Source organism: Engystomops pustulosus, chromosome 3, assembly GCF_040894005.1.
Source record: "Engystomops pustulosus chromosome 3, aEngPut4.maternal, whole genome shotgun sequence".
Lineage (NCBI taxonomy): Eukaryota > Metazoa > Chordata > Amphibia > Anura > Leptodactylidae > Engystomops > Engystomops pustulosus.
Window position 1 is genome coordinate 174652516 of NC_092413.1, and position 27320 is coordinate 174679835.

General features: G+C 46.5%; 2 protein-coding genes across 3 annotated transcripts in view; one reads left to right on the plus strand and one right to left on the minus strand.

Annotated features, from left to right (window-relative positions):
* The window catches only part of TRPC1 (transient receptor potential cation channel subfamily C member 1), a 67604-nt gene that overhangs the window by 21697 nt on the left and 18587 nt on the right, over positions 1-27320 (plus strand). For both annotated transcript variants that reach the window (XM_072143070.1, XM_072143071.1), the window contains 3 exons: positions 282-618; positions 20461-20600; positions 20822-20965. In XM_072143070.1, coding sequence (XP_071999171.1) covers positions 282-618; positions 20461-20600; positions 20822-20965 — 621 coding nt within the window. The remainder of the gene's footprint in view (positions 1-281; positions 619-20460; positions 20601-20821; positions 20966-27320) is intronic.
* LOC140120776 (uncharacterized) lies at positions 755-6597 on the minus strand. Its single transcript, XM_072139720.1, has 2 exons — positions 5939-6597; positions 755-818 (listed from the first exon to the last, which is right to left on the minus strand). Exons 1-2 carry the CDS (start codon positions 6595-6597, stop codon positions 755-757), a joined length of 723 nt encoding a protein of 240 aa, XP_071995821.1.

Genomic DNA, 27320 nt, shown 5'->3' on the forward strand with positions numbered 1-27320 from the left:
TATGTACTCAGGATAACAAAATAACACATTCTCTAATTCACTGTTATTAACAAAAATGCAGCATTTCACAGATATAAGTCCAACCTGTCTCTATCAGTCCTGGTGTCCACAATTTCCGTTTCCCCTAGACACAACCCAGTAACTTCTCACTGTGCTAGCCATTGAAACAAAAGCTAGCACATGTCTCTAAACAACGTATAGGCCAGTATATGTGTGTATATGGCATTACACAGCATTGAACTATACAATGGAGAATCATAATTCATTATTTTTCTTTCCAGTTTGTATCCCAATCCAACTGCCAACAGTTTCTCAACACAGTCTGGTTTGGACAGATGGCGGGCTACCGGAGGAAACACACCTGCATGAAGATATTGATTGTCCTCACTGTGGGGCTTTGCTGGCCAATTCTTTCCCTGTGCTATCTGCTTGCCCCAAAGTCACAAGCTGGACGCATGATCCACACACCTTTCATGAAGTTCATCATACATGGTGCATCTTACTTCACTTTCCTACTCCTTCTTAATTTATATTCTTTAGTCTACAATGAGGATAAGAAGAACACTATGGGACCAGCCCTGGAGAGAATAGACTACCTTCTCATTATATGGCTCATAGGTAAACTATGACGTTTGCATGATTTCTGTTTTGGTTAATCTATGCTTATGCAGTGTCATTTCTCTGTAATGTGTTGTTAGGTTATGTTTCTATCTAGTTTTATACTCTCTTGAAAGTATATCTCAGCAATCTATATCTAAGCAATAGCCATTGATTTGCTGCTGATGTTATGGCATCCTCCATATATGGCAGTTACATCACTGTGGGGAACACCCACAGTTTATATGTTTAGCGGAGGACGGGGATGGCTGCCATACAGTTGCATTCATTACCCATGGGCTATTAAGGCGTCTGCTGAACATACTTTTTTTTACAAGCTTTTCATTGTGTTTTTCTGCTGTATGTGTAACATCCCGTCGGACAGTTATGTTACAAAATTGTGAACCTTTAATGCCTTCTAGATGTAGGAGGAGTGTGGCCAAGTAATTCTGCAATCTGTGTAGGTTCCATAGGACAGACACCTTTAAGAAAGAGTATTCTACCCAATCTAAGATGTCCATCCCTTAGCAATGCCGCCATCTACTGATTCAATTCGCTACTGCAGCTGCTTAACATTGGCTTGAGACTAATGTTGATTATTGTGACCAATCAAATGCATTCTTCCGATTGTATTATACAGAGGTGCTGGTTGAATAACCTGGACACTTCCAACTCACCACTACTCACAGCACTCCTCATCATGTGACCTACAGCCATCAGGTCTCTGCAGGACTCTGAGCAACCTACCCCTACTCCAAGACTACCTACCTACCTGCCTTGGAGTACTGCAGAGCAACTCCTCACCTCCAGCCCAAAGCTACTTATATCAGGTGGTCAGCAACCTCTGCCGAACACCACCAGTTGAATTGCTCCCTATTGTTATGGCCATTGTTCCAGAATAAATTAACTGTGAGTTTTATGGTTGACATCCCTTGTCTCTGCGTGATCCCTGCATAAAGCTGCTAACATCAAGGGTGCCTTATTTACCCTTACTCTGGGATCCCTACACCTACATCAGGGTTGTCCTAAGTTGAACTATCATATATCCACAGCCTATCCCTCCTTTCTTGCAAATCCCCCTGTTGGATATCTGCCAGGCGTGGATGAGGCTCAGCATGTAAATTGGGAAATGGGGTACATGCTAAGCATGTGCAACTTCCCCCACCGGGGCCTAGCCCTTGAGGTGAGGCCTGGAGACAGCCGGGGCCCGCGGTACCGGAGTGGCTGGCGGTTGCGGCCTAAGCACGCTATTGTCACGGTGCTTGGTACAGGGGAACCGGAGGGCTGTCCTACAGCCTGGCAGGTCTCCAGCAGGGTGGTGTTGGCAAGAAATGATGAGGGAGAGGCTGCTATAGCGGATCTCCCTGGGGCAACCCCTTAATGTCCCGAGTGTGAGTCTCTGGGTGATGGACAGGGTGCCGGTGATGAAGGCAGCCGTATTAGCAGGGACCAGACGGAGACAGAAGTTGAAGAAAACAACTTACAGTTCTTTATTTGAACCGGCAGGAACCGCAGCAACGTGCCTTTAACAGGTAGATGGAGTGCTGAGATGTAAGTTGGAGGGAGCCTCAGGAGATAGTTCACCAGCCTGGATGTAGAGGGCAGGCTGGGAAGGCAGCTGTGTCCTAGTAGGAAGCTTCAGCTTGTCCTGTAGGGCTTCAGGTATCACCTTTAAAGGTAAGATGATACCCCTTTTCCTCACTACACTAACTCTAGTCTTAGACTCCACTCTTCAGAGGCAGGGGCTAGGCACTTCCTGCTCTGGTATGGGCTAGACAGAGATTACTCACTCACTCACTGATCTCTAGGATTCTCCTACACTGGAATCTCTCTGAAAGAACTCTAGAACATTCCTGGCCAGGGGTTTTATTACCTCCCTTTGGTCAGGTGGTGGCTGCTCCTCCAATCACATCTCAGCTTACAAAGGACAGGATGTAACACAAATCATTGGACAATAGCATCTTGCATCATACAAAATACTTAACCTCTGCCTTGCCAGGCAGGATTCACCACTGCAATATCCCCCATGTCCTATCAGGACCATGTAGTGTGATGTGGGTACATGCAGGTGGGACGAATTCGCAAACACTCCCTCGCCATTGCATCAGCGAGGGTGTTGCATACCCCGGGGGCAATTGAAAGAGCCGCCCTCGGCTCGACTACAGATGGTTTGGGGCACAGAGGGGGCTAAGGGCACTTCTGGGAAGTGCAGGCTATGTGAGGTGTAGGGACAAACCGCCCATGGTCCTGGAGACAGGCACCTGGGTTGGTGTTGGACTAAGACAAAACATGTAACTGTATGACAGTTGGTCGCTGACGCCATTAAACCAAACTGTACAGTAGGAAAGGTGTGGTGTCATGTACTGTAATCCACTCCTTGCACCAAGGCCTGTATATTTGTTGTATCAACGCTTCTTCCCTGGCGGCAATTATATAGTGTGTGTATATGCATTACATTGGCATATGTGACACGAGTACCTCCTGACTGGCATCCTTACCCATGTATGAGTGGCATCCAGGTGCTATCTTTGTAACACCCCCGGTCCCCTAAAGACCCGCAGTTTACGGACTACCCCCATGTGCAAACCTCGGTTTGAGGGATCAGGTAGCGGTCAGTGTTTTACAAAAAACGACGGTCCGACACAGCCACACTACAACCTGAAAAGCCTATGAAAGGGTTAATGCAGACTACTGGCATACATTTTGACAGTGTGCAAACAGGTTAACTCACATTGGCTTAGAAGCCCAATGGGTACACATCTTATAACATGACAACGTTACAGATAGATAGGCTACTCAGGGTAGCACGATAGTAAATGTCTCTTTTCCTGCAAAGAAAAGGCATAAAAAGTGCAAGCATAATGTCCATACCTAAAAAGGAAGGCATTAAGTGCAGAATGATAATAAATTACATTGCAACTTTTCCTGGTAGTATCTGGCAAAAGTCTCACAGAAGGTCTCTAATGACAAAGTCCATCTTCTGGGTACAGCCCTTGATGTGGGGAAAAGTGCACTGAGAAGCAAAGGGTCTCCTCTTTGTGTAGAGGGACAGAGTCCTTTGGTAGGAATCTCTGCTGTGGCAGAGGAAGGGGTGCTATCACAGCACATGACAATAATCAGTTCAAGGTATGTCTCTTGACTGAGATAAATAGGGATGAGAGTCTCAGGAAAGTCTCTGGCTCTTTAGGGAAAATGGAGATAAATACACAATATGTACAGTACCTGAAGTGGGCTACAGCCCAGTTACTCAGTATCTTCTTCGGTGGTAAGTACTTCGGTAAGTACTTCGGTGTCAGAAAAACGTACCTGCCTCCTCCTTCTGTGTGACACCAGCTGATACTCCTGCAGGTACGCAGGAGCTTTACCTTTTGTCTCCCTTTGAGACCTCCGCAGTTCCGGCTGGGAGAAGATAACAATCTCCTCATCGTCCTCCTCTGATTCAGGCGCTGGAGTCGGAGTCTCAGCTGGCTCTGATGCTTCAGGGGTTGCAGACAGTGGAGCCGGATCATCCTCCACAGGCAGCAGTATTGGAGACTGCGGTGGGGATAATGGTCTCTCCGAGGTACCTCTTACTGGAGTGGAAACAAAACAGAATTGAGGCACAGTCACAAGTTCCAAGAAACTGGGGGTAGGCTAACACAAGGAGGTCTGTAAGTTGGGGGTCGAGGTGAGAGGTGTGGACATAGGGGCAAAAGGACGAAGACACCTCTTCAGCCGGTTCCTATGTACCCGGAGTGGTGGACGGTCTCCTCTTGAAATCTCGTAGACTTCAGGGGAGAGACTGTCCCTAACTAGGTATGGCTCACGCTCCCAACGCCCATCTAGCTTACTGGTAGGATGGTTGTTGCGCAGCCACACTCGATCTCCTGGGGCAAAAGGCTCAGCACAGGCATTACGATCAAAGTCCCTTTTTTGTTTCTCCCGGGCCTCTTCTAACCGCAGATCCACAACTTCTCTGGCATCCGCCAGGCGCCTCTGGTGTTCGTGAACCCAGTCAGTCTGGGGGAGTAAAGACTGGGAATCAGGGGACTCCATGTCCCAGGTCATATCAGCAGGGAGATGGCCGTGTCTCCCGAACATCAGATAATACGGGGTGTACCCTGTGGAGCAATGAGTGGTATTGTTGTACAGGTACACTAATTCGGGCAATAGTTTTGGCCAGTCAGCCCTTTTTGCAGGGGTCAGAGTCCTCAGCATATTGATTAGAGTCTGATTCATCTTTTCACAAAGCCCGTTGCCTTGGGGATGATAAGCTGTGGTCCTCAGCTTCTTGCAGCCATATAGAGTGCACAGCTCCTGGAAGACTTGGGACTCAAATGCTGTTCCTTGGTCTGTAAGGATCTGGTCCGGACAGCCATAGGGGAGGATGAAGCTCTTCCACAGGGCCGCTGCGGTGGTCCTTGCAGACAGGTCTCTGACAGGTACTGCAACCACAAATTTGGTATAGTGGTCGATGATAGTAAGAGCATAACTGTGACCGGATCTGCTGGGCTCCAACTTCACGTGGTCCAATGCCAGGATCTCCAAGGGCCGTTGGCTCACAATGGGACGTAGAGGGGCCCTTTGATTGTGTCGCTCTCCTCGAGCGATGGCGCAGGCTGGGCATTCTCGACACCAGGCTTCAATGTCGGACTTCATGTTGACCCAGTAGAATCGCCTTCGGAGGGTGGCTTCAGTCTTCTGAACGCCAAAGTGTCCGGACTGGTCATGGTACATTTCCAGTACTATTTTGGCATCCCTCCTGGGAATCACAATCTGGTACAGCCGGTCATAAGTGATAGGGTCCAGAGTTCTTCTCTTTAGCAGACCCTGGTGCATGCTCAGAGTCTTTCTCTGGCGCCACAATTGAGACAGTTCTCCATCAGCTCTTCTGCGCCGGATTCTTTCAGGCACTCGCCCGCTAGAGAGATAGTCCATTACTTCTCCTATGGCACGGCTATCAGCCTGAAGACTCATCCAGAGGTCCTTTTCCGCAGGGGGCTCTGACTCTTCTTGAGGAGTAGCTGGCGCTGCCTCTGTCGGTAGGGAATAAACTCTCTGGGCATCTTGACGCACAAACCGGGCATAGAATGCTGGCATCTCGACATCTTCCCACTGAGCATCTGTGGAGGGTCCCTCCCACTGGTCAGGGAGACGGGACAAAGCGTCGGCGTTGTCATTGGTCTTACCAGCCAGGTACTTGATGGTAAAGTTGAAATTGGCAAGTCTGGAGGCCCACCGTTGTTCCAGTGCTCCAAGACGTGCGGTGTTCAGATGCGCAAAAGGATTATTGTCTGTGAAGACAGTGAAAGATGATGCAGCTAGGTAGTCCTTGAACTTTTCGGTCACAGCCCAGACTAACGCCAGAAACTCCAACTTGATGGAACTGTAGTTCTGGTCGTTTTGCTCCGGTTCTCGGAGGGAACGGCTGGCGTAGGCTATGACCCTTTCAGTTCCGTTTTGGAGCTGGGATAATACCGCCCCTAGACCTTGCTTGCTGGCATCAGTGTATAGGGTGAAAGGCAGACTATAGTCTGGATATCCCAACACCGGGGGCTCAGTCAACCGTTGCTTGAGCATCTGGAAGGCAGCTTCTCGTTCGGCCATCCACTCAATGGCTACTCGGGAACGTTGGCTCTCTTTTGGCAGGCCCCTTAGAAGCTCTTGCAGAGGAGCCGCCAGCTGAGCAAACTTCGGGATGAAACGCCTGTAGTAACTGGCAAATCCCAGGAAGCTTTTGATGTCCCGTACGGTTGATGGGGTAGGCCAGTCGTAGACAGCTGCAATATTCTCTGGATCTGGCTCAATTCCATGAGCGCTCACCACATGTCCCAGGTACTTGACGCTAGGTTGTAGCAGGTGGCACTTGGATGGCTTGACCTTCAACCCATGTTGGGTCAGGATTTGGAAGACTTCAGCCAGATGGTGGAGGTGGTCTTCATAAGTCTTGGAGTAGATGATAATGTAGTCCAAATATAGCAGGACGGTCTCGAAGTTGCGATGACCCAAACATCTCTCCATCAGCCGTTGAAATGTGCCTGGGGCGTTGCATAGCCCGAACGGCATGTTGTTGAACTCGAACAGGCCCATTGGGGTGGTGAAAGCCGTCTTCTCTCTGTCTTCCGGCGCCATGGCCACTTGCCAGTAGCCACTGGTCAGGTCCAGGGTAGAGAAGTAGGCAGCTGACCCTAGGGCTGCGAGGGATTCCTCAATTCGAGGCAGAGGATAGGCATCCTTGTGGGTGATATTGTTGATCTTCCTATAGTCAACACAGAAACGAAGGGTTCCATCCTTCTTTTTCACAAGGACCAGCGGGGCAGCCCATGGGCTGTGACTTTCCCGGATAACATTGGCTGTCTTCATCTCTTGTACCAGCTTCTTCACCTCTTGGTAGCGGGCTGGAGGTATGGGCCGGTATCGCTCCTTGATAGGGGGATGAGAGCCAGTAGGGATGGTATGTTGGATCAGGGTAGTCTGCCCAAAATCCAGTGGGTGTTTGCTGAAGGCCTGGTGGTGCTTCATAACGACATCCAGGACACCTTGTACTTGGTCTGCAGGAGTAAAATCGTCGTCTCCAATATTGAGCTCAAGCCACCAGGATTGCTCGGCAGGCTCACCTTCAGCACTTTGCTTCAGTTCCAACTGTTGGGAGGCAGACAGAGAGGTTTCCACCAAGTCTCCAGGATGGACGCTGAAGAGAGTGGCTACGGCTTGGTACTTTCTCAGATCCACTGGGGAGTCTCCCACATTTAGTAATCGAATGGGTACTTGTCCTCGGGATACAGTGACTAGGCTCCTGGCGGCTAGAATGGGCCGGTCTTCATCAGCTGGTAGAGGTTCTCCTATCGCCTGGTAGTCTTGACCTTGGATGCCCATGCAGGCTCGAAACCATACTAACGTCTCAGTCCCAGGTTGAAGGCGGACAGGTTGGGGATCCTTGATCCGGGCTCTGCAGATTTCACCATTAGGGCCAGCAAACTTCTGTTGCGCCGCTAGAACCTGCATAGTCTCCTGAATTACCTTCCGGGAACCGTTGGACACTGTGGGCAGGGAGTCGTGGAGAGCCTTCAGCACTTCAGGGTAGCAGTTGCGGAGGACATTGGTACCCAGTACCAGGGAGAAATTACCGTTTTCGGGCACTCGTGTCACCACTACGCCCTGTCTGGTTAACTCAGTGTCTCCAATGGTTAGCGTGGGCTCCCAGTAGCCGCGGATGGGTACGGGTTTTCCGTTCGTAGCAATAATGTTCAAGTAAGCCTGGGGAGGCTGGACTAAGGATGCTTTTCCTCGGCATTTCTCGAAGGCAGCACTCCGGAGGGTGGTCACTTGAGAGCCGGTATCAATTAAGGCCGGTAGGGTAACTCCGTTGATGGTTACATGAACCATGGGGCGAGTCCCCACGAACCTGGGCATCCAGTTGGCATCTCGGGGACTTACAAGTTCTTCCCTTGGAGGTCGTCCCTTAGCTCCAAGGGTTTGTCGTTTAACTGACGACAATCATTCTCTTCATGCCCATATTTATGGCAGTAGCTGCACCGCTGGCGGGGTTTCTTCTGACTCCAAGTGCTTAACGACATCGCTTCTTTTGGGCGCTGTTTAGTCGGAGAGTCACGAGGAGTAGCTGACCGTACCGGGTTCTCTGGAGGTTTCCTCCTCATAGCGGAGACAGTTACTTCCAACTGGGTCAACCGATCGAGGATTTGATGCAGGGTGTCCGCCAGATTAGGGCCCGGTCCTGTTATGCCAGTAACTTCCATAGCCGCAGGAGTAGGTGATGCTGACTGCGTGGGATGGCAAGCGAGAGCAGATTCTTCCATTTCCACGGATTCAGGCTCTTTCTGCGGCCCAGTAGGTGGTCGGTCTCCTAATATGTCAATGGCAATTTCCTTAAATTCAAGGAAAGAGGCCTGGGCATGTTGAGAAGAGATGATCTTTAGTTGACACCTTTGATTTCTATCAACAAGTCCATTAATAAATTGTTCCCTTAAGGTTTGATCAGAGGTTTCAGCGTCTTTGGGCTCAAGGCAGGTGATGGCCTTCCATGTCTCCTGTAGGGAGAGGGCAAAGTCTCGGAGGGACTCTTGGGGCTTCTGTCTTTTCCCGAAGAATTTCTGCTTCAACTCAGAGACAGTACACTTGTCAAAGGTGTTGCGTAGCCTATCAAGAATTTGGACCACATTCTGACACTGTTCTCGGGGCCAAGACTTGACTTCCCGGAGAGCGGGTCCTTTCAACTGCCCGATGAGGATGCCCACTTTCTGTTCCTCTGTGAACGGGAGCAAGGCGAAGGTGGCTAACAACTTGTCCCTGAATTCAGGGAGAGTATATGATTCTCCCTCGTAGTAAGGTAACCAGGGGGCCCCCAGATAGTAGGGCATAGTCAGAGGCATCATGGTGGGAGTCCCAGGGACACTAGCTGTAGCAGGGCTGAAGGGACTCTCTGGAGGACTTAACATGCTCCGGTACCCTGAGGAGGGACCAGGGGACGGGACTTGCTCCAGTCCCGTATCTTCGAGGGAAGTCTGCAGGGTTACACAATGTCCGTTGCTATGGGCGATGGCTAGAATGGGACGTGGGCACTTTAAGACACAGTCACTATTCCCTGGGAGGTGAGCCAATAACCTAGCATCAGAAACAATCTCTACCCCCCTTTAACTTCCCCAGCGGTACTCACTCAGGATCAGCCGCGGTGACAGGACAGCTCCGGTGCAGGAAGGACTCCGTTCCCGATGTCCGGCAGGCAGCAGGGGCTCGGTGATGCTCAGCGGTGTTCTCCAGTCGCAGGACACGTGCGCCGGAACTCCGGATGAGGCGCACACTGCTGGCAGGCTTCAGGCGCGGCCTGCGCCGAAATCCAAGATGGCCGATTAACCCTCTTCGTTGCCGGCCGCACACGCTCCAGCTCCTCCTCCACGGTGCTTCGCGCCACTCGCGCAGGGGGCGGAGCCTAGTGACGCCTCTGGAGTTCCCGCCAGTGAGGATTTGGCGGGCTGGAAATACTTGCTGCGCCACACGCCTCTGAGGTAAATGCTTCAGGCGCAGCAGCGCCGGATGTAGCAGAGCTTAAACAGTTCTTGCAGGAATTAACCTCTTGCATGCTGGAGCGGCGCTCGACAGCACGTGGCAGCAGTATAACAGTTCAATGTGAAACACACAATCACTTGGGCCTAAACCCGGATGGCAGCAGGGTTAGGCAGCACAGTCTTTTCAATAAAGGAAAGTCTTTAATGCCGGAATAAGGCACAGAAGTATCAATCCTGTTCGTGACGCCACTTGCAACTTCCCCCACCGGGGCCTAGCCCTTGAGGTGAGGCCTGGAGACAGCCGGGGCCCGCGGTACCGGAGTGGCTGGCGGTTGCGGCCTAAGCACGCTATTGTCACGGTGCTTGGTACGGGGGAACCGGAGGGCTGTCCTACAGCCTGGCAGGTCTCCAGCAGGGTGGTGTTGGCAAGAAATGATGAGGGAGAGGCTGCTATAGCGGATCTCCCTGGGGCAACCCCTTAATGTCCCGAGTGTGAGTCTCTGGGTGATGGACAGGGTGCCGGTGATGAAGGCAGCCGTATTAGCAGGGACCAGACGGAGACAGAAGTTGAAGAAAACAACTTACAGTTCTTTATTTGAACCGGCAGGAACCGCAGCAACGTGCCTTTAACAGGTAGATGGAGTGCTGAGATGTAAGTTGGAGGGAGCCTCAGGAGATAGTTCACCAGCCTGGATGTAGAGGGCAGGCTGGGAAGGCAGCTGTGTCCTAGTAGGAAGCTTCAGCTTGTCCTGTAGGGCTTCAGGTATCACCTTTAAAGGTAAGATGATACCCCTTTTCCTCACTACACTAACTCTAGTCTTAGACTCCACTCTTCAGAGGCAGGGGCTAGGCTCTTCCTGCTCTGGTATGGGCTAGACAGAGATTACTCACTCACTCACTGATCTCTAGGATTCTCCTACACTGGAATCTCTCTGAAAGAACTCTAGAACATTCCTGGCCAGGGGTTTTATTACCTCCCTTTGGTCAGGTGGTGGCTGCTCCTCCAATCACATCTCAGCTTACAAAGGACAGGATGTAACACAAATCATTGGACAATAGCATCTTGCATCATACAAAATACTTAACCTCTGCCTTGCCAGGCAGGATTCACCACTGCAATATCCCCCATGTCCTATCAGGACCATGTAGTGTGATGTGGGTACATGCAGGTGGGACGTATTCGCAAACACTCCCTCGCCATTGCATCGGCGAGGGTGTTGCACATGTTAACAAAAGAGATCTGAGATCTACCCACAGGATTATTATCAAATATGTCCATAATATTTTAATCCAATAATATAGATGTTACCTGGCTCTTTTACCAGGATTCCCATTTATTTATCTTTCTAAACAATTCTCCAAAGTATTTGCTTGCACCAAAATGTGTAGTTGTTAAATCTACTTAACAATCTCAAATACTTCTGTTGTACTTCCATATACCACATACTTGTCCTTTTACATCTAGATATCTTTTCTTGGGACTTAGGGGGACACTATTTAAAATATAAGGGGAACATGTAAGCAATACAATGTAATTCACAATCAATCCCACTTCTGTGAAATCAACCTGTCCAGTTATGAATCAACACTGATTGTGAATCAATTTCTCCTGCTGTTATGCCAATGGAACAGACAATGAATAGAAATGAATGGCAATTAGCAAGGCAACCCATATAAAGGAGTGGTTCTGTAGGTTGTGACCACAGACCATTTCTCTGTTATCATCTATTTTGGCTGTTGTTTGGGTCACTTTTGCACTTTGCTATTGTGCTCTTCCTACAACCCACAGAAGTTGCTCAGGTAGTGCAGCTCATTTATGTTGCCACATATTTATACAAGCTGTGGCAAGAAGGTTAGCTGTGCCTGTCAACAAAGTGTCCAGAGTATGAAGTAGATACCAGGATACAGGCCAGTACAATCAGAGATGTGGATGGGGCCATAGAAGGGCAACAACCCAGTAGCAGGATCACTACCTCCTGTTTTGTGCAAAGAGGAAAAAGAGGAGCAACGATAAAGCTCCAGTAGCCTATTAATATCTTTATCTTATATCTATGAATACTATCATAAGGTCCTGGCAGGTTGATTGTTTATGGACAGACAGAGATTACAGCGGTTATTTTATGGTCAGGAATGTCTGGCTGATGAGGAAAAAGAAATGAAGCTCCAATTAACGTATCAATAAAGCGGTTCATAACTTTTAATAGATGCATATTGGTAAATTACATAATATCCCCCCCACAACACACACTTACACACATATTACAGAAAACAGGAGGTAAAGTGGCCAACCCCTTTAATCATAACTATTGCAGTAAGCTGATGATCAGTGTTCTTAACAAAATAAAAAAACACAACCCTCCAGGTCCTGTAAGATTTCCGGGAATCCCTTATACAAGTAGTAAGTTTTGTTAGTTATATGGCTTTCTTGAACATTCAGATCCAATACATGATTACATTTGGTCAGCTCACTACACAGTCTGCCCTGTGCTCTGCCAAGTACCACATCACTTTTCTCCATCACCCAAACTTTTTATAAATGATCTCAACTGTTTGCTGACCTGCGGCCAGGCTTGGAATAAGGTCAACATGTTTACAGGGATCTGTGTACTAGCAGTTATGGAGCTTACAAACAGAACAGAAAAGCATCTTTCTAGTCCCCCTGATTCTGGTCCTCAAATAGTGAAGACTGATCTGTGTCATTATGGAAATGACGGAGGAGGTAAAGTAAGCCGGTTCTGTCGCCCCTGTATATTCAGAGTTAACTGAAATGATGTCTTGTAAGAGAAATTACATATTTATGTTCTTCCATGTGCCTTGGATTATTGACTTTTTTGGACCACCAAACAAATATATCTTTTCCCAATATCATTTTGGTTAATGGATAAGAGTCAGTTTGCTGCCCCGATTTATGCAGCCTCAGCCTGGGTGTCTTTTTATTGAACATGTGATTCAGCATGTGTGAGGTCTTTTTTTTAATTTTTCTTTAAAAAAAAACATTTTCAGTGTATGAATTTGGTCATTGGAAATGGATCATGATTCATAATCTATAAATAAAGAGAAGCGAGCATGCTCACAACATACAGCCACAAACCACTTCTATGTTAAGAATAAGCACTTCTATGTAAATACTGTATATACTAAAGGCTTTGATAAACCATTGAGTTACAATTTCCGGATAAGTCACTGTATATGCAAGGCCTGATTTATTATGAATATTATATATTTAATTTCGAGATAACTTCTTTTGTGAAATAAAGTTATGATGGTGATCAGTTGATTGTAAAGGCCTAGTTACTCTATCCTTAGTTAAACTATATTTAGATTACATTGCCCAATATAACATTTCATTGCACCTATTCACTTAAAGTAGCGCTGTGTAACCTAGAGATAGACAGGTGAAACATGTGGCTTTAATTTGGAAATGAAGGTTAAAGGGGTATTCCAGGAATATGAACTTCTGATACAAAAATCCATAATGCTATAAATAAACGAACACGACAGAACTCAATGTTATTAATCACAAAATGAAGCTTAAATAGTTGGCTTTTATGGTTTTATGCACAAAATTTTATGGGCTTTTTAAAATAGGCAGATTTATCTCCAAGATGGCCGCCAGGGGATACTACAAATCCCATGATCTTTAAGTTCTCAGTAACTCCTCCTCCCTCTTATGCTCTGCTCCCAGTGATTGTGTAACAGACGTTCCTGCTCTGTTACCATAGTAATGATGTGTAACTGCCATCTCTGCACATGACCACAACAATGGCCATACTGGATGCACTGCACCCGGGCAGGTGCAGGACATGTGATGTGGACATGTGACCAGCGGCCATCTTCTGTGCCGTTTCCCCTCCACAGTGGCTGATTAAAAGGCCAGTAGCTTTTTAATTCTCCATCATAGTGTATGTCCACAACATTCTTCTGCTAAGGGTGGCAAAACAACAACTAATTACATATTACCTGATATTTTAATGACCCATTGGAATTTTACTTATTCCTGGAATACCCCTTTAATGAATGCAGGACAATCATAGTATCATAGTATATAAGACTGGAAAAAGACGCAAGTCCATCAAGTCCAACCTTTAAGAATTAAATTAATGTTTTTTCCCCATAACCGGTGATATTTTTGCTCTCCAGAAAGGTATCCAGGTCTCTCTTGAACATGTACATAGAGTCCGCCATAACAACCTCCTGCGGCAGAGAGTTCCATAGTCTCACTGCTCTTACAGTAAAGAACCTTTGTCTATGTTGATGGTAAACTCGCCTCTCCTCTAGGCGTAGAGGATGCCCTCTTGTCCTGGTCACAGGCCTAGGTATAAAAAGATCTTTGGAGAGATCATTGTACTGTCCGTTCAGGTATTTGTACATTGTAATGAGGTCTCCCCTCAGTCGTCTTTTTTCTAAACTATATAATCCCAAATTTTGTAATCTGTCATTGTATTCTAATCCCCCCATTTCCCTAATAATCCTGGTTGCTCTCCTCTGCAATCTGAGAATGTGCCATTAATGACCACCCTCTGTTTTCTATCACTAAGCCAATTACTTACCCAAATCCACAGATTTTCTCCTATTCCCAGCAGTCTCATTTTATATACCAACCTTTTATGTGGCACAGTGTCAAATGCCTTTGAAAAGTCCAGATATACAACATCCATAGCGTCCCCCAGATCCAGTCTTGAACTTACCTCCTTGTAGAAACCAATCAGATTAGTCTGACAGGACCGATCTCTCATAAACCCATGCTGACGCTGGGTTATAAGGTTGTGCACAGTGAGATACTCCAGGATAGGATCTCTAACAAACCCCTCAAATATTTTCCCCACCACAGAAGTTAGACTCACGGGTCTGTAGTTTCCAGGATTGCTATTTGATCCTTTTTTGTATATTGGTACCACATTTGCTATGCGCCATTCCTGTGGAACATAACCAGTCCTCAGTGAATCTTCAAATATTAAAAATAACGATCTGTCTATCACGGTACATAGTTCATGCAGAACCCGGGGGTGTATGCCATCTGGCCCCAGTGATTTATCTATCTTAGTGCTTGCGAGGCGGCGCCATACCTCTTCCTGGGTTAAACTGTTGACATTCCAAAAAGAATTTACATTATTCCTCATTGTGTCTTCCACCAGGGGATTTTCCTGGGTAAAGACAGTTGAGAAGGAGACATTCAGTAGACTGGCCCTTTCCTCATCTCCTTCCACCATGACCCCCATGTTATTTCTAAGGGGACCCACACTCTCTGTTTTTAGTTTCTTATCATTTATATACTTGAAAAATAATTTGGGATTATTTTTGCTCTCTCTGGAATTTTTCTCTCAGTCTCTATTTTTGCAGCCTTTATCTGCTTTTTACAGGATTTATTTTTCTCTCTATAATCCTGTAATGCCTCATTGCTACCTTCACGTTTTAGCACCTTAAACGCTTTATCTTTCTCGCTTATTGCTTTCCTTACAAGACTAGTTAGCCACATTGGCTGTTTCTTGTTCCTCTTATGCTTTTTCCCATAAGGTATGTGTTTCTCACAGGACTTTTTCAGAATATATGAGAAAAATTCCCATTTTTTTTGGGGGGGGGCTTTTGTCTTTGAGAACATTATCCCAGTCTATGCCTTTAAGGTCTTCCCTTAGTTGCTGAAAATTTGCCCTCCTGAAGTTTAGAGTGTTGGTTGCCCCTTCCCTAACGTTCTTAGTAAACCGTAGTACAAAATCAATGATATTATGATCACTATTCTCCAGGTTCCCCCCAACCTGTAGTTTTGATACCCTATCAGGACTGTTGGTTAGGATAAGGTCCAGCAGTGCCCCCCCTCTTGTTGGCTCCAGGACTATTTGCGACAGGTAATTGTCTTTTGTTGTCACAAGAACCTACTACCTTTGAAGGACCTGCATGTTTCTGCCCCCCAGTCAATATCTGGGTAATTGAAGTCCCCCATGATAAGTACTTCACCATGATTTGAAGCCGCATCCATTTCACTTATCAGCATTTCCTCTGTTGCCTCCATTATATTTGGAGCCTTATAACAAACCCCTAGTAATATTTTATTATTCTTTTTCCCTCCCCCTATCTCCACCCATAGGGACTCCACATTTGCATTTGCGTTACTGATGTCATCTCGCAAGACAGGCTTGAGGCAAGAATTCACATATAAACAAACCCCTCCCCCTTTTTTATTTATACGATCCTTTCTAAAAAGACTATAACCATCTATAGCAACAGCCCAGTCATAGCTACTGTCCAGCCATGTCTCGCTGATACCCACTATATCATATTTCCGCTCCAACATCAAGAGTTCCAGTTCCTCCATTTTGTTTGCGAGGCTTCTGGCATTTGTGTACATACACTTTATATGGTTTTCCCTGTCCGTATTCCTTTTGTTCTTATTCCCCAATCTCATTCCAGCCCCCCTTCCTCCCCCATGGACTATGACTCTTCCCAACTCTCTATCTACACTGTCTATTTGCCCTGCACAAGTGTAGTTGCCCTCCCCCCAGGTCTCTAGTTTAAACACTCCTCCAACCTTCTAGCCATTTTTTCCCCCAAAACAGCTGCACCCTCCCCATTGAGGTGCAGCCCATCCCTACTGTAGAGCCTGTAGCCAACAGAAAAGTCAGCCCAGTTCTCCATGAATCCAAAACCCTCCTTCCTACACCAACTTTTGAGCCACTTATTTACCTCCCTGATCTCCCGCTGCCTTTCTGGTGTGGCACGTGGTACAGGCAGTATTTCGGAGAAAACTACCTTTGAGGTCCTTGCCCTGAGCTTATGGCCTAAATCCCTGAAATAATTTTTAAGGACCTTCCACCTACCTGTTACTTTGTCATTAGTGCCAATGTGGACCATGACTGCTGGTTCCTCACCAGCCCCTCCCAGTAATCCGTCAACCCTCACCAGAAGAAAGTGCCCCTTTTTCCCTTTATCAGGTTTTTTTGCTCTTACTTCCCCTCCTTAATTAATTTTTACTAAAAATTGTCACCTGAATAACATTTACAGGAGATTTACAAAGAGATTAACAGGCTGCAGCTCTGTGGAGAACGCACATAGGTTTTCAGGGTGGGAAAACTATTCCTGCTATGGTACATTAAATAAGGCAACACCCTCTATATCACTGCCAGACTTTGAAGAAGCCTAGTGACATGATGTGGAATAGGAATAGACACCCAGCTGCAGACAGTACTGTTTCAGTGGCCTTACGTATCGTCAGTACCATGTAGGGAACTGAGACGAGACGAGTGAGAAGGGAGCGACACAAGAAAAGACAAAAGTTGCTGTACTAGCCCAAATGCTTTATGTCACAGGTGGTCCTGCAACCCATATCGGGGGTCGCGGGCTCACCCGTGCTCCCCGGGGCTCGCAGGCGCGGCGCCTGTGCGGTTAAACCTTTCCTGCGCATACCCGTCTCTTAGGGCACGCGTGGCACTTCCAGGAAATTTAAAGGGCCAGCGGATCGTTAATTGGTGCGCTGGCTGAACTTCCTTAATGCCTTGCTGGATCTTTCCGGTGTCTCCTGCGCTCCTGTGTCTCCTGCGCTCCTGTGTCTCCTGCGTTCCTGAGTCCCTCCATGTTCCTGTGTTACCTGGGCTCCTCGTGTCCCAGTGTACCAGTGTTGCTCTGTGCTGCTGTCCTGTGTGCAGTGTTCCCTTACCCATCTGCTTGGACCTCCTGTTGCTGACTCTGGACCGGACTCTGACGTTGCACCTCTGCCGCCTGCCCTGACCCTGTGCCTGGACTTTGACCACGAGATTGTCTGCCGTCTCTGTACCTCGACCTTGGCGCCACTGCAGACAAGTCACGCCTGAGGAACGACCTGGTGGTACCACCCTGCAGCTTGTCTAACCCCCTTTGTGGCGGGCTCTGGTGAAAACCGGGTACCACTTAGACTCCGGTCCCAGGTAATGGCTTGTGTCATCTTCTGCAGTGGTCCAGAGGATCCACAACCTGCTAGACTGACACTTTACTTACAACCCTGCTGCTTAGTACTTTTCTTCAATGGTCTATATATGATGAGCAGGCTCCCTTTTACTCTATGTGCCGTGTATGGAAGACATGATAATAACTAGATCTACACTACCACCTGTCATGTCCCCACAAAGAATAGTGTTTTTATAAGAAAACTAGCTTTTTCCAATAAACACTAAAGTTAGATGAAAGTTTACCTTTCTCTCTGCAGAGCGGTGTCCCATGGGAGTGGCCACTGAGAAGTGGTTCTCCGCCCTCAGGAATCCGCTCCATCATGTGTCTATTTCAAATAGGAGGGATATGGGTGTTTTTTAAAATTTGAAATATACACATGACAGGGGGGGGGGGGCGCGGGACACTTTTCACTGGCCACATCCATGGAACACGGGACGCTGCTTACCAGAGAGAAAGGTTAACTTTCATTTAACTTTTCTTTTTATTGGAAAAAGGCGGTTTTATTATTAAAACACTTTGGTAATGTGCACACTATTCTCTGTGGGGACATGGGGGAGCCAGAAAAAGGGCTCCTGATGGCAGGTTCCATTTAATTCTGGCTTTGTGTGCCTGCCTTTTTTTGTTTGCTGGTTAGATGTATTTTAGGACTCTTCCATTAATAATACACCCGTGTTAAGCAGTGATGAATGGATCAGTGAAAATTCTTTAAAATGTAATAATCTGTTTCAGTCCAATTACTGGGGTTGGGGGGGGGGGGTTAGGCGTGGACTGAACTGAACCCAAACATCTAATAATGTTTGGGGTCAGGTTCAGGGGACCCAAACTGCCAAAGTTCGGTGCAAACCAGAAATTTGTGGTTCATGTCTGTTTAACACTAGTGTTAAGGTGTTTAATAAGTTTAGGACAAACATACCAAAATGGTAGCAAACAGCACTAAGCTTTTTTCTATACCTGACAAGAGCAGGTATAGTTTTCTGCCAAAATTAGAGATTCTCTCGCAGCTTCTATATCTGGAATCGGGTGACAACACAGGGAACAGTTCAGAACTCGCCAAAGGCGATCTTTGAGGGTAAAGTGGCTTAGGTGCAAAAAAAGTCACAAAAGTGCACATGTTTCTAAAAAGTCTCAAAAAAGGAGAAACAGCCAAACAAATCCCCATACTATACTTTTGCTTCATGCAACATTTGGTAAATAAATAATACATATCTATTTATGGTGCCACCATATTCTGCAGCGTTTTGCAGATAATGGGGTACATATAAAAACAAAATAAGATATTACTAGAGATGAGCGAGTATATGATGCTCGTTCGAGTATTAAGGTGCTCGAAACGGCTCGTTGCTCGGACGAGTATTTCCCCTGCTCGAGATCGAGCATTTAATTAAAAAAACACAGTGAAGAACAATGAAGAATAGAATAAAAACAGTGAACACAGGATCATTTAAGTGAAAAACACAGTGAAAAACACAGTGAAGAATAGATTACAGATGTTCGGCACATCTGCTTACTTGTCGGGAGATACACGCGGAACGGTGCGAACAAAATAGCATGTGAAGAACACATTGAAGAACACGGTGAGCAGGACAGAGACACCAGGGAGCAGCACAGAGACACCGGGGAGCAGCACAGGCAGCGGCAGGCCCGGAGACAGCAGGGCAGCGGCAGGCACGGAGACAGCGGGGCAGCGGCAGGCATGGAGACACCGGGGCAGCGGCAGGCACGGAGACACCAGGGCAGCGGCAGTCATGGAGACACCGGGGCAGCGGCAGGCACGGAGACACCGGGGCAGCGGCAGGCACGGAGACAGTGTGGGAGCGGCAGGCATGGAGACAGCGGGGCAACGGCGCGCACGGAGAAAGCGGGGGAGCGGCAGGCACGGAGACACCGGGGCAGCGGCGGGCACAGAAACATCGGGAACGGCAGAGAGATCGGGGAGACTTCAGTGGAAGAAGAGGAGCGGATCCCGGGACAGCGTATCTCCCGACAAGTAAGCAGATGTGCCGAACATCTGCAATCTATTCTTCACTATGTTTTTCACTGTGTTTTTCACTTAATCCTGTGTTCACTGTTTTTATTCTATTCTTCACTGTTCTTCACATCTGCTAACTTGTCGGGAGATAATATACGTGCAGAACAGTGAAGAATATATTGCAGATGTTTGCATACATCTGCTAACTTATCAGAAGACATTCTTTTTCAATTAAATAACACATTTTATTCCTGAACCATGGTCCCTTTGAAAAATGCTCAGGTCTCCCATTGACTTCAATGGGGCTCGTTATTCGAGACGAGCACTCGAGCATCAGGAAAAGTTCGTCTCGAATAACGAGCACCCGAGCATTTTAGTGCTCGCTCATCTCTAGATATTACATATTTTTTTTTAGTAAGTCAGTTCTCAACAAAGTGTCTCATACCCAGCCGTTTTATATATTTAGGAGTCAGGTCCTGCTTTATAGCAGGTGATTGCGCCCCTCATGCTGCCCTTTATCTTCCTATAAATGGGCTGCCTGCGTCAAGATGCTCAACTCTCCTTATGGACGGTGTACTTCTGCTCTACTCGCAAGAGCTTACAGACTATGGGGCATATTTCAGGGCGCAGAGGCATGCTTGCCTATTGGTGGCACTTGCGACTATTTAGCCCTCTCCACCACCTTCACGCCAGTGGGGAGTGAAGGGGCGTGAGGGGGAGGTGCGATGGGCCGAGCAGAGGGCGCGGCTGGCCGGGAGTGGGCCGGCGCGGGGTGTCCCCGAACCGGCGCACTCACTGTTGCCGGCGACTTAAAAGTCCTGCCTGTCATAGAATAAATGCGGCGCAGCCTCCTGCCCCGATACGTCAAGAGGCTTTCGCCAGCGTATGATAAATGTCCTCCTATAAGTCATTTTAAACAATTGTTTGACATGTATGTCTTTATTTTTTCATTAATCGTGTATATTTCTTTTTCAGGCATGGTTTGGTCGGATGTAAAACGTCTTTGGTATGATGGTCTGGAAGATTTTCTAGAAGAATCTCGCAATCAGCTCAGCTTTGTGATGAATTCACTGTATTTAGCAACTTTCACACTTAAAATAGTGGCTTACAGCAAGGTGAATATATTATTGTCCTGCAAGTAGAAACAATCATTATGGAATTACATTATACAAGCATTTACATTAGTTTTGCCCTTAGTTTATCTTTATCTTTTACACCATCAATCAATTCAATAATGGTGTTGACATCATTTGTATTTTATTGATTTACAAATAAGTCTCTGGAAGAAATAACCTGAGATTTGATTGTACAATGTTTCTTTCCTCCACTGTGACAGTTCCACTGCACTGCAGAAAGAAAGGATTGGGATGCTTTCCACCCCACACTGGTGGCAGAAGGTCTCTTCGCGTTTGGCAATGTGCTCAGCTATCTACGTCTCTTCTTTATGTATACAACCAGTTCAATTCTGGGACCATTACAGGTAAATACTAAGCTGTAATGATGTGGCCAGTTGCTCTGTAAAATACAATGCTTAACACCAGAGTATCATAATTTAGGTGGTTTGGGGCGGTAGGTTTGGGGCCCATGGCGACCCAAACCACCCACCAAATTTTATACTTAGAAGGAACTAAAACACATGTACAGAAGAGCCATTTCAGGACCTTTGAAGGTCCTAAAAAGGTCCTGAAACTGCAGATTAAAAGCAGGCAGAAGGGATGCATCCTCCATTCCCCTAAGAAGCTTGATTCTAGTACCACATGTAGGAAATGATCCCAGACTTGTAGGGACTATAATAATCATACAGCCCAGGCCCCATGGCAGTCTTATCCGCCCCCAATAATCAACCTTGAATGGTTTGCGATGTACATGTAGCAGTAATGCAATTCAATAATCCAGACATTCCATGTTTACATATGTATCAGTCCTTAAGTCAGAGTTTTTGTCTGGAATTGGGATTGGTTCTGTTTGTGACCTTCAGGACTTGCATTGGACTCTGACCCATGGCATTCAATTGCATTGGCTTTCTTCACCCACTTTCTTCACCTGAATAGTGTCCAAAAGCAAAACTGACCACACAAGTTTTCTGAATAAAATCTTCCTTTTACTTCATAATTTCTCGTAAAACATTCACATTTTTTGATAAATTGACCATATATTCACTATGATAAAGTTCAAAGAGCTTGCATTCTCAGACCACGAGTACGTGAGTATGTTAACATATTTGTAAACTTATTTGTAAACTTGCATAAGCATAATCACAGTCCATCCTTTGAATGTCCTTTTAAACAACTCACGTATCCTGGTGCTGACCATATATTCACTATGATAAAGTTCAAAGAGCTTGCATCTTCAGACCACAAGATAGCGTATCCTGGTGCATGAACGGAGAGAGGAAGATTTTATTCAGAAAACTTGTGTGGTCAGTTTTGCTTTTGGACACTATTCATTTGATGTGTTTGGGGAGTGAAGGAGAGCTCCTAGTCCTAGACCACATCACAGATTAATATTAGCTCCACTGTTTACGTATTTGTTGTGTGATCCCACTTTTTTCACCAGCAGAGCCTCCTCAGCTGAAATGGCACTGCTGAACCTGCGCCAAGGAGACTCATCTGAGGGCGAATATGCTGTCAAGTCCGTACCCTGGCTTTTGAGCTCTCCTGGAACGACACGGCCTTGTCAGCGACCTTCAAAAAGGGCCTGTCTTTACAGGTCAAATATGCACTGGCCGCCCGTGACATGCCGGCTACTCTGAGTGGTCTCATCACCCTGGCCACCCGGATAGACGTGTGTTTCAAGGAGCGTGCTGAAGAGTTGCATCACCAGCAATCACAAGTCAGGCTTTCAAGTCCAAGCCTCGCTTGGCTCCGATTTTCCAAAAGCCGCTCCAGTCTCCGGCCGCACGGTCTGCAGTGGAGCCATTGCAGGTTGACAGAGCCCGACTTACGGCTAGGGAATGTTCCAGACATTGTCAAGAAAACCTCTGCCTGTACTGTGCCTCATCGGGGCTTGTCCAGTCCATCCCCAAGGGCTTCTGGGCTTCTGCAGATCTTGAGTCCCATCAGGTACGTCAAGTTCTTGGCCAGCTCCGTGCCAACCATCTCTACGCCAAGCTGGAATTTCACCAACTCAGCCTTCCATTCCTTGGGTACATAATTTCCGACCGAGGTCTCCAGATGGATCCTGCAAAACTGTCTGCGGTTCTACAGTGGACACATCCAGAAGGTCCACGAGCCATACAGAGGTTTTGCGAACTATTATCGGCAGTTTGTTCAGCATTTCTCCACCAAGAAGGGTGTCAATCCACGTGCCTGGCCTCCTACAGCTGAAGAGGCCTTCTCCAAGCTGAAGTCCGCTTTTTACTTGGCTTCTGTGCTCACTGGTCTGACACAGACAAACCCTTTCATTTCAAGGTGGATGCATCCTTCGTAGGAGCTGGAGTGGTGCTCATCCAGAAAGGGCCTAAGGGCCAAACTCTCACATGCGGTTTCTTTTCTAAAAATTTTTCTCCCACAGAAAGAAATTGTCTGATTGGTGATGGAGAACTGTTAGCCATCAAACTTGCTCTGGAGGAATGGCATTATCTACTGGATGGAGCTCTCCATCCTATTTGTGTGTACACTGACCACAAGAACTTACGGTACCTCCAGACTGCCCAGCGCTTGAATCACAGGCAAGCCCGGTGGTCATTGTTTTTCTCCCGCTTCAACCTGCTGATTTATTTCCGTCCTGCAGACAAGAATGTCAAGGCTGATGCACTGTTCCATGCTTCGGATGTTGTTGGAGAAGAACCAGTTCCTTGGCATATCATCTCTCCCTAACCAGCTTGTTGTAGCAGCTCAGGTGGATCTTCTCTACCTCTCAGCCAGACGTATGTTAGACCAGCTCTCCGGAAGAGGATTCTGTCTTGGGGAGATTCTTCACTTGTGGCCGGGCACCCATAGGTGCAATGTTCCGTTGGTCCTCATCTCCCGCTACTACTGGTGGACGAACCTGGTCAAAGATGTTCGAGAGTTTGTGGGATCCTGCTCCTCCTGTGGCTGCAACAAATCCTCTTGTCTCAAACCGGCTGGACTGTTACTTCCGTTGCCATTACCCAGTCGCCCGTGATCTCACGTGGCAAAGGACTTTATCAGTGATCTTCCTGTCTCCTCGGGCAATACGGTCATCTGGGTGGTGAGGGACCGGTTTTCCAAGATGTCTCATTTTGTTCCCCTTTCAGGTCTTCCGTCTTCTCCACGTATACCAGTTTGTTCTTCAAACATATCTTTCGGCTGCATGGACCTCCGCTACTCATGGTGTTCGACCAAGGTGTCCAGTTTGTGTCCTGGAGTTTCTTGTGTAACCAGCTGCAAGTCAACCTTGACTTTCTGCATACGACCCTCAGTCAATGGCCAAGTAAGGCTGTTACCACTACGCCCTAGCCCGTCAAGATAACTGGGATGATCTGCTACCATGGGCTGAGTTCTCCTGCAATTCCCTGGACACTGGGTCTGCTGGCGTGGCTTCATTCTTTGTGGTCTATGGATGAATCCCTCGTCCTCCTCTCCCGCTGTCTACTCCCTCTGATATCCCTGCGGTAGAGGATCTGGTGCACAACCTCAAATCTATTCGGGACCAGACCCGCCAGTCTCTTCTTCGAACCACTGACTGCACCAAAACCCAGACTGAAGATAAACAGTTACAAGCCCAGTTCCCAGTTCCTTGGTCCCTTTGAGGTAATCAAGCACATCAACCCAGTGACCTACAACCCCCGCCTTCCTCCTTCCATGCACATCCTGAACTCCTTCCATGTCTCCCTCCTGAAGCCAGTCGTTCTGAACCGCTTCTCTCAGTAATCTCCCCCTCATGCTTCTGAGGCTCACTCCCCATAGGTCTATGGGGTGAAGGAGGTTCTGGACATGAAGACCGTGAGTGGTTAGCAGTTCTTCCTTTTTAGACTGGAAGGGGTCCAGGCCTGAGGAGAGATCCTGGGAGCCCGTAGAGAACATTTTGGATCGGACTCTCCTCCAGAGGTTTCTTGGGGGAGGCCAAAGGGGGGGGGGGGTACTGTCATGGGTGCGGGATCTGAAAGCCCCTCTGTGTTCCTGTGTTCCCATGTTCCTCATCCTGTGTTCCCGTTCCTGTATTCCGGTCCATTCCTGTGTTCCTGTTCCTGTGTTCCAGTCTGTTCCTGCGTTCCTGTTCCGTGTTCCTGCTCCCGTGTTCCTGCTGTGAGTTCCAGTGTTCCTTCCAGCGATGTTCTCCCGCTCTCACCCCAGGCTCGGACTGAGTTCTGTATTTCTACCTTTGCTGCCACCGCGGGCTAGTCGCACCTGTGGAACTACCTGGTGGCACCCTGCCGCAGCAAGACCATCCTGCTTTGTAGTACCATCTCCCGCGGTGGTCCAGAGGGTCCACAGACCCAGAACCATGACAGTTATACTATGTGGAGAGAGTGTCAATGATGATCATTTTCTCTTATCAGCCACCACATAATACCTTTTAAGCACCATTTATCTGAAAATTGATCTTTATTTTTTTTCAGACCCTACATGTTAATACATCTTACCCATCATATGTTCTTAGTAACTGCCCTAATAACCGACTGCTCAGTCCACCCCAGTAAGACTCTGTCGCTCATGCAGTAAATTGCGTGGGTGGTCCATTTCCATTGTTCCATTTTTTTTTCCATAGTCCCATTATGTGGCAGAAGTATTTTGATGACATCTTTGCAATAATGCAGAAACACCTTATTTTGCATGAAGTTATGTCCTCCATTATGCAGGAGAAACAGGACCTGTACATATATATATATATATATATATATATATATATATATATATATATATATATATATATAAACTATTGGATGAATACAGCGCTCCTGAATGTATTTCACTATCTATCTGTTGCTTGGATTCTCACATTAACAGTCCACAGTCAGACCATTCACTTCCAAACAGTGTAGCTTACATTTCATGTCCTGACCACTACATTGCAGTTGTCTGTGTTTTTACAAGTTTCCACACACAGAACTCCAAGTTCTGAATTTAAGATTTGTACAAGATCTATTTATACCTCAGAGTAGATGTTATGCGTCATGTAGGGAAAATGATTACATTATTTTAAGAACTATTAATATCATGGGAAACTGCTTTGATAACATATCTGAAATCTATTTAAAAAGTAGTTTGGCAAATCCATTGTTTTACTTATCTAATACTGAGTAGTAGCACATGATGTTTTCTACCGTGCAGCACATTTTCACAATTTCACCAAGAATGCTGGTTTCTGAAGGTCTTTGCTTTGCACTCAACAATGGGAATGGTAGTCTCATGAGTCAAGATTTTTTTGTGTGTTTTTTTCCCTTGGTTTTGGACTTGTTTGATTTATCTTAGAGGTCTCAGACTCTTCTTCAATCCCTTCCAAAGTTTTCCTACACCTGATTGGACTTGAGTTTATGTGCAATATTTAAACGATGATTTGTGCCAAAATTGTGACTTTTTTCATACGTCCACATCAGGATTTTAAAGATACAGGCGGTCCCCTACTTAAGGACACCCGACTTACAGACAACCCATAGTTACAGACAGACCGCTCTGACCTCTGGTGAAGCTCTCGTGATGCTTTACTATAGTCCCAGATTCCAATAATCAGCTGTAAGGTGTCTGTAATTAATATTTATTGATAATCCTTGCTCCCATTACAGCAAAAAATGTTTAAACTCCAATTGACACTGGGGCCAATTTTTATTGTCTGGATCTACAATTATAAAATATACAGTTTCGACTTACATACAAATTCAACTTAAGAACAAACCTCCGGACCCTATTTTGTACGTAACCCGGGGACTGCCTGTATTGTCAGATGCATCAGATGCAACACTGAAAATTCATGCATGGCTTTGCTAGGCAACTGGAAAAGTCGCAGATTTACTCGCAAATGTACAAATGTGTGCAAATATAAGAGAAGGTTAAGAGAAAATGTAACCTAAAATAACTGACCCCCTATGAGTTCCTGAAATTGCTGAGTCACAGGAGTAAAGTGAAACTCTTGAGTTTCAATACAGACTCTATAAAGGAGCCCTCATCTGTAATGTATAATGTATAGCACTGGTTTAATTTAATGTGAACCAGAAGACTTTGGGTTCTCTAAGAAAGCTTCATTGCTTACAAGTGAAATTCCAAATCCTCTGTTAGGTAAGGGTCTCAGAGGATAAAATTATGCATATCAAGAATTTTTAAAATACCTAGTCTGTGACACATGTCTAAACGCACATATGTTTATTCAATCACACACACTTATACACTTCTGTCATGGACGCGGCCATGTTTTCTTCCAGCAGGCGGATACTATGAAGCGGCCGCTGGTGATGTCATAGTATGCGCCGGCCAGAAAGATAACATGGCCGCGTCCATGACAGAAGAAAGAAGAAGAACTTCATATACACGAGTATATACGGTAATTCAAATCGACCCCACCCCTTTCCTAGAACTGATATGAAAATAAACTGTAAAAATCATAAACATGTCAGTTATCACCGCATCCCAAAATGTCTGATCTATCAAAACCCATATAATATAATAACATTTAATAATATTAAAACAAATTAAAATATATACAATTTACTATCCCTGTGATCCTTACCGACGCAAAGAATAAAGGAGACATGTCATTTGTGTCACACAGTGAAAAACGTTTTAACCAAGGCACAAGAGATTGGTGCAAATGGCCTTTTTTGGTGCAAATCTTGAATTTTTTCATACTTCTGCAACATCCCCCACCAGGGCCTAGCCTTTTCTTGGTGCCTGGAGGCAGCCCGGGCCCAGAATACCGAAGTGGCTGGCGGTTGCGGC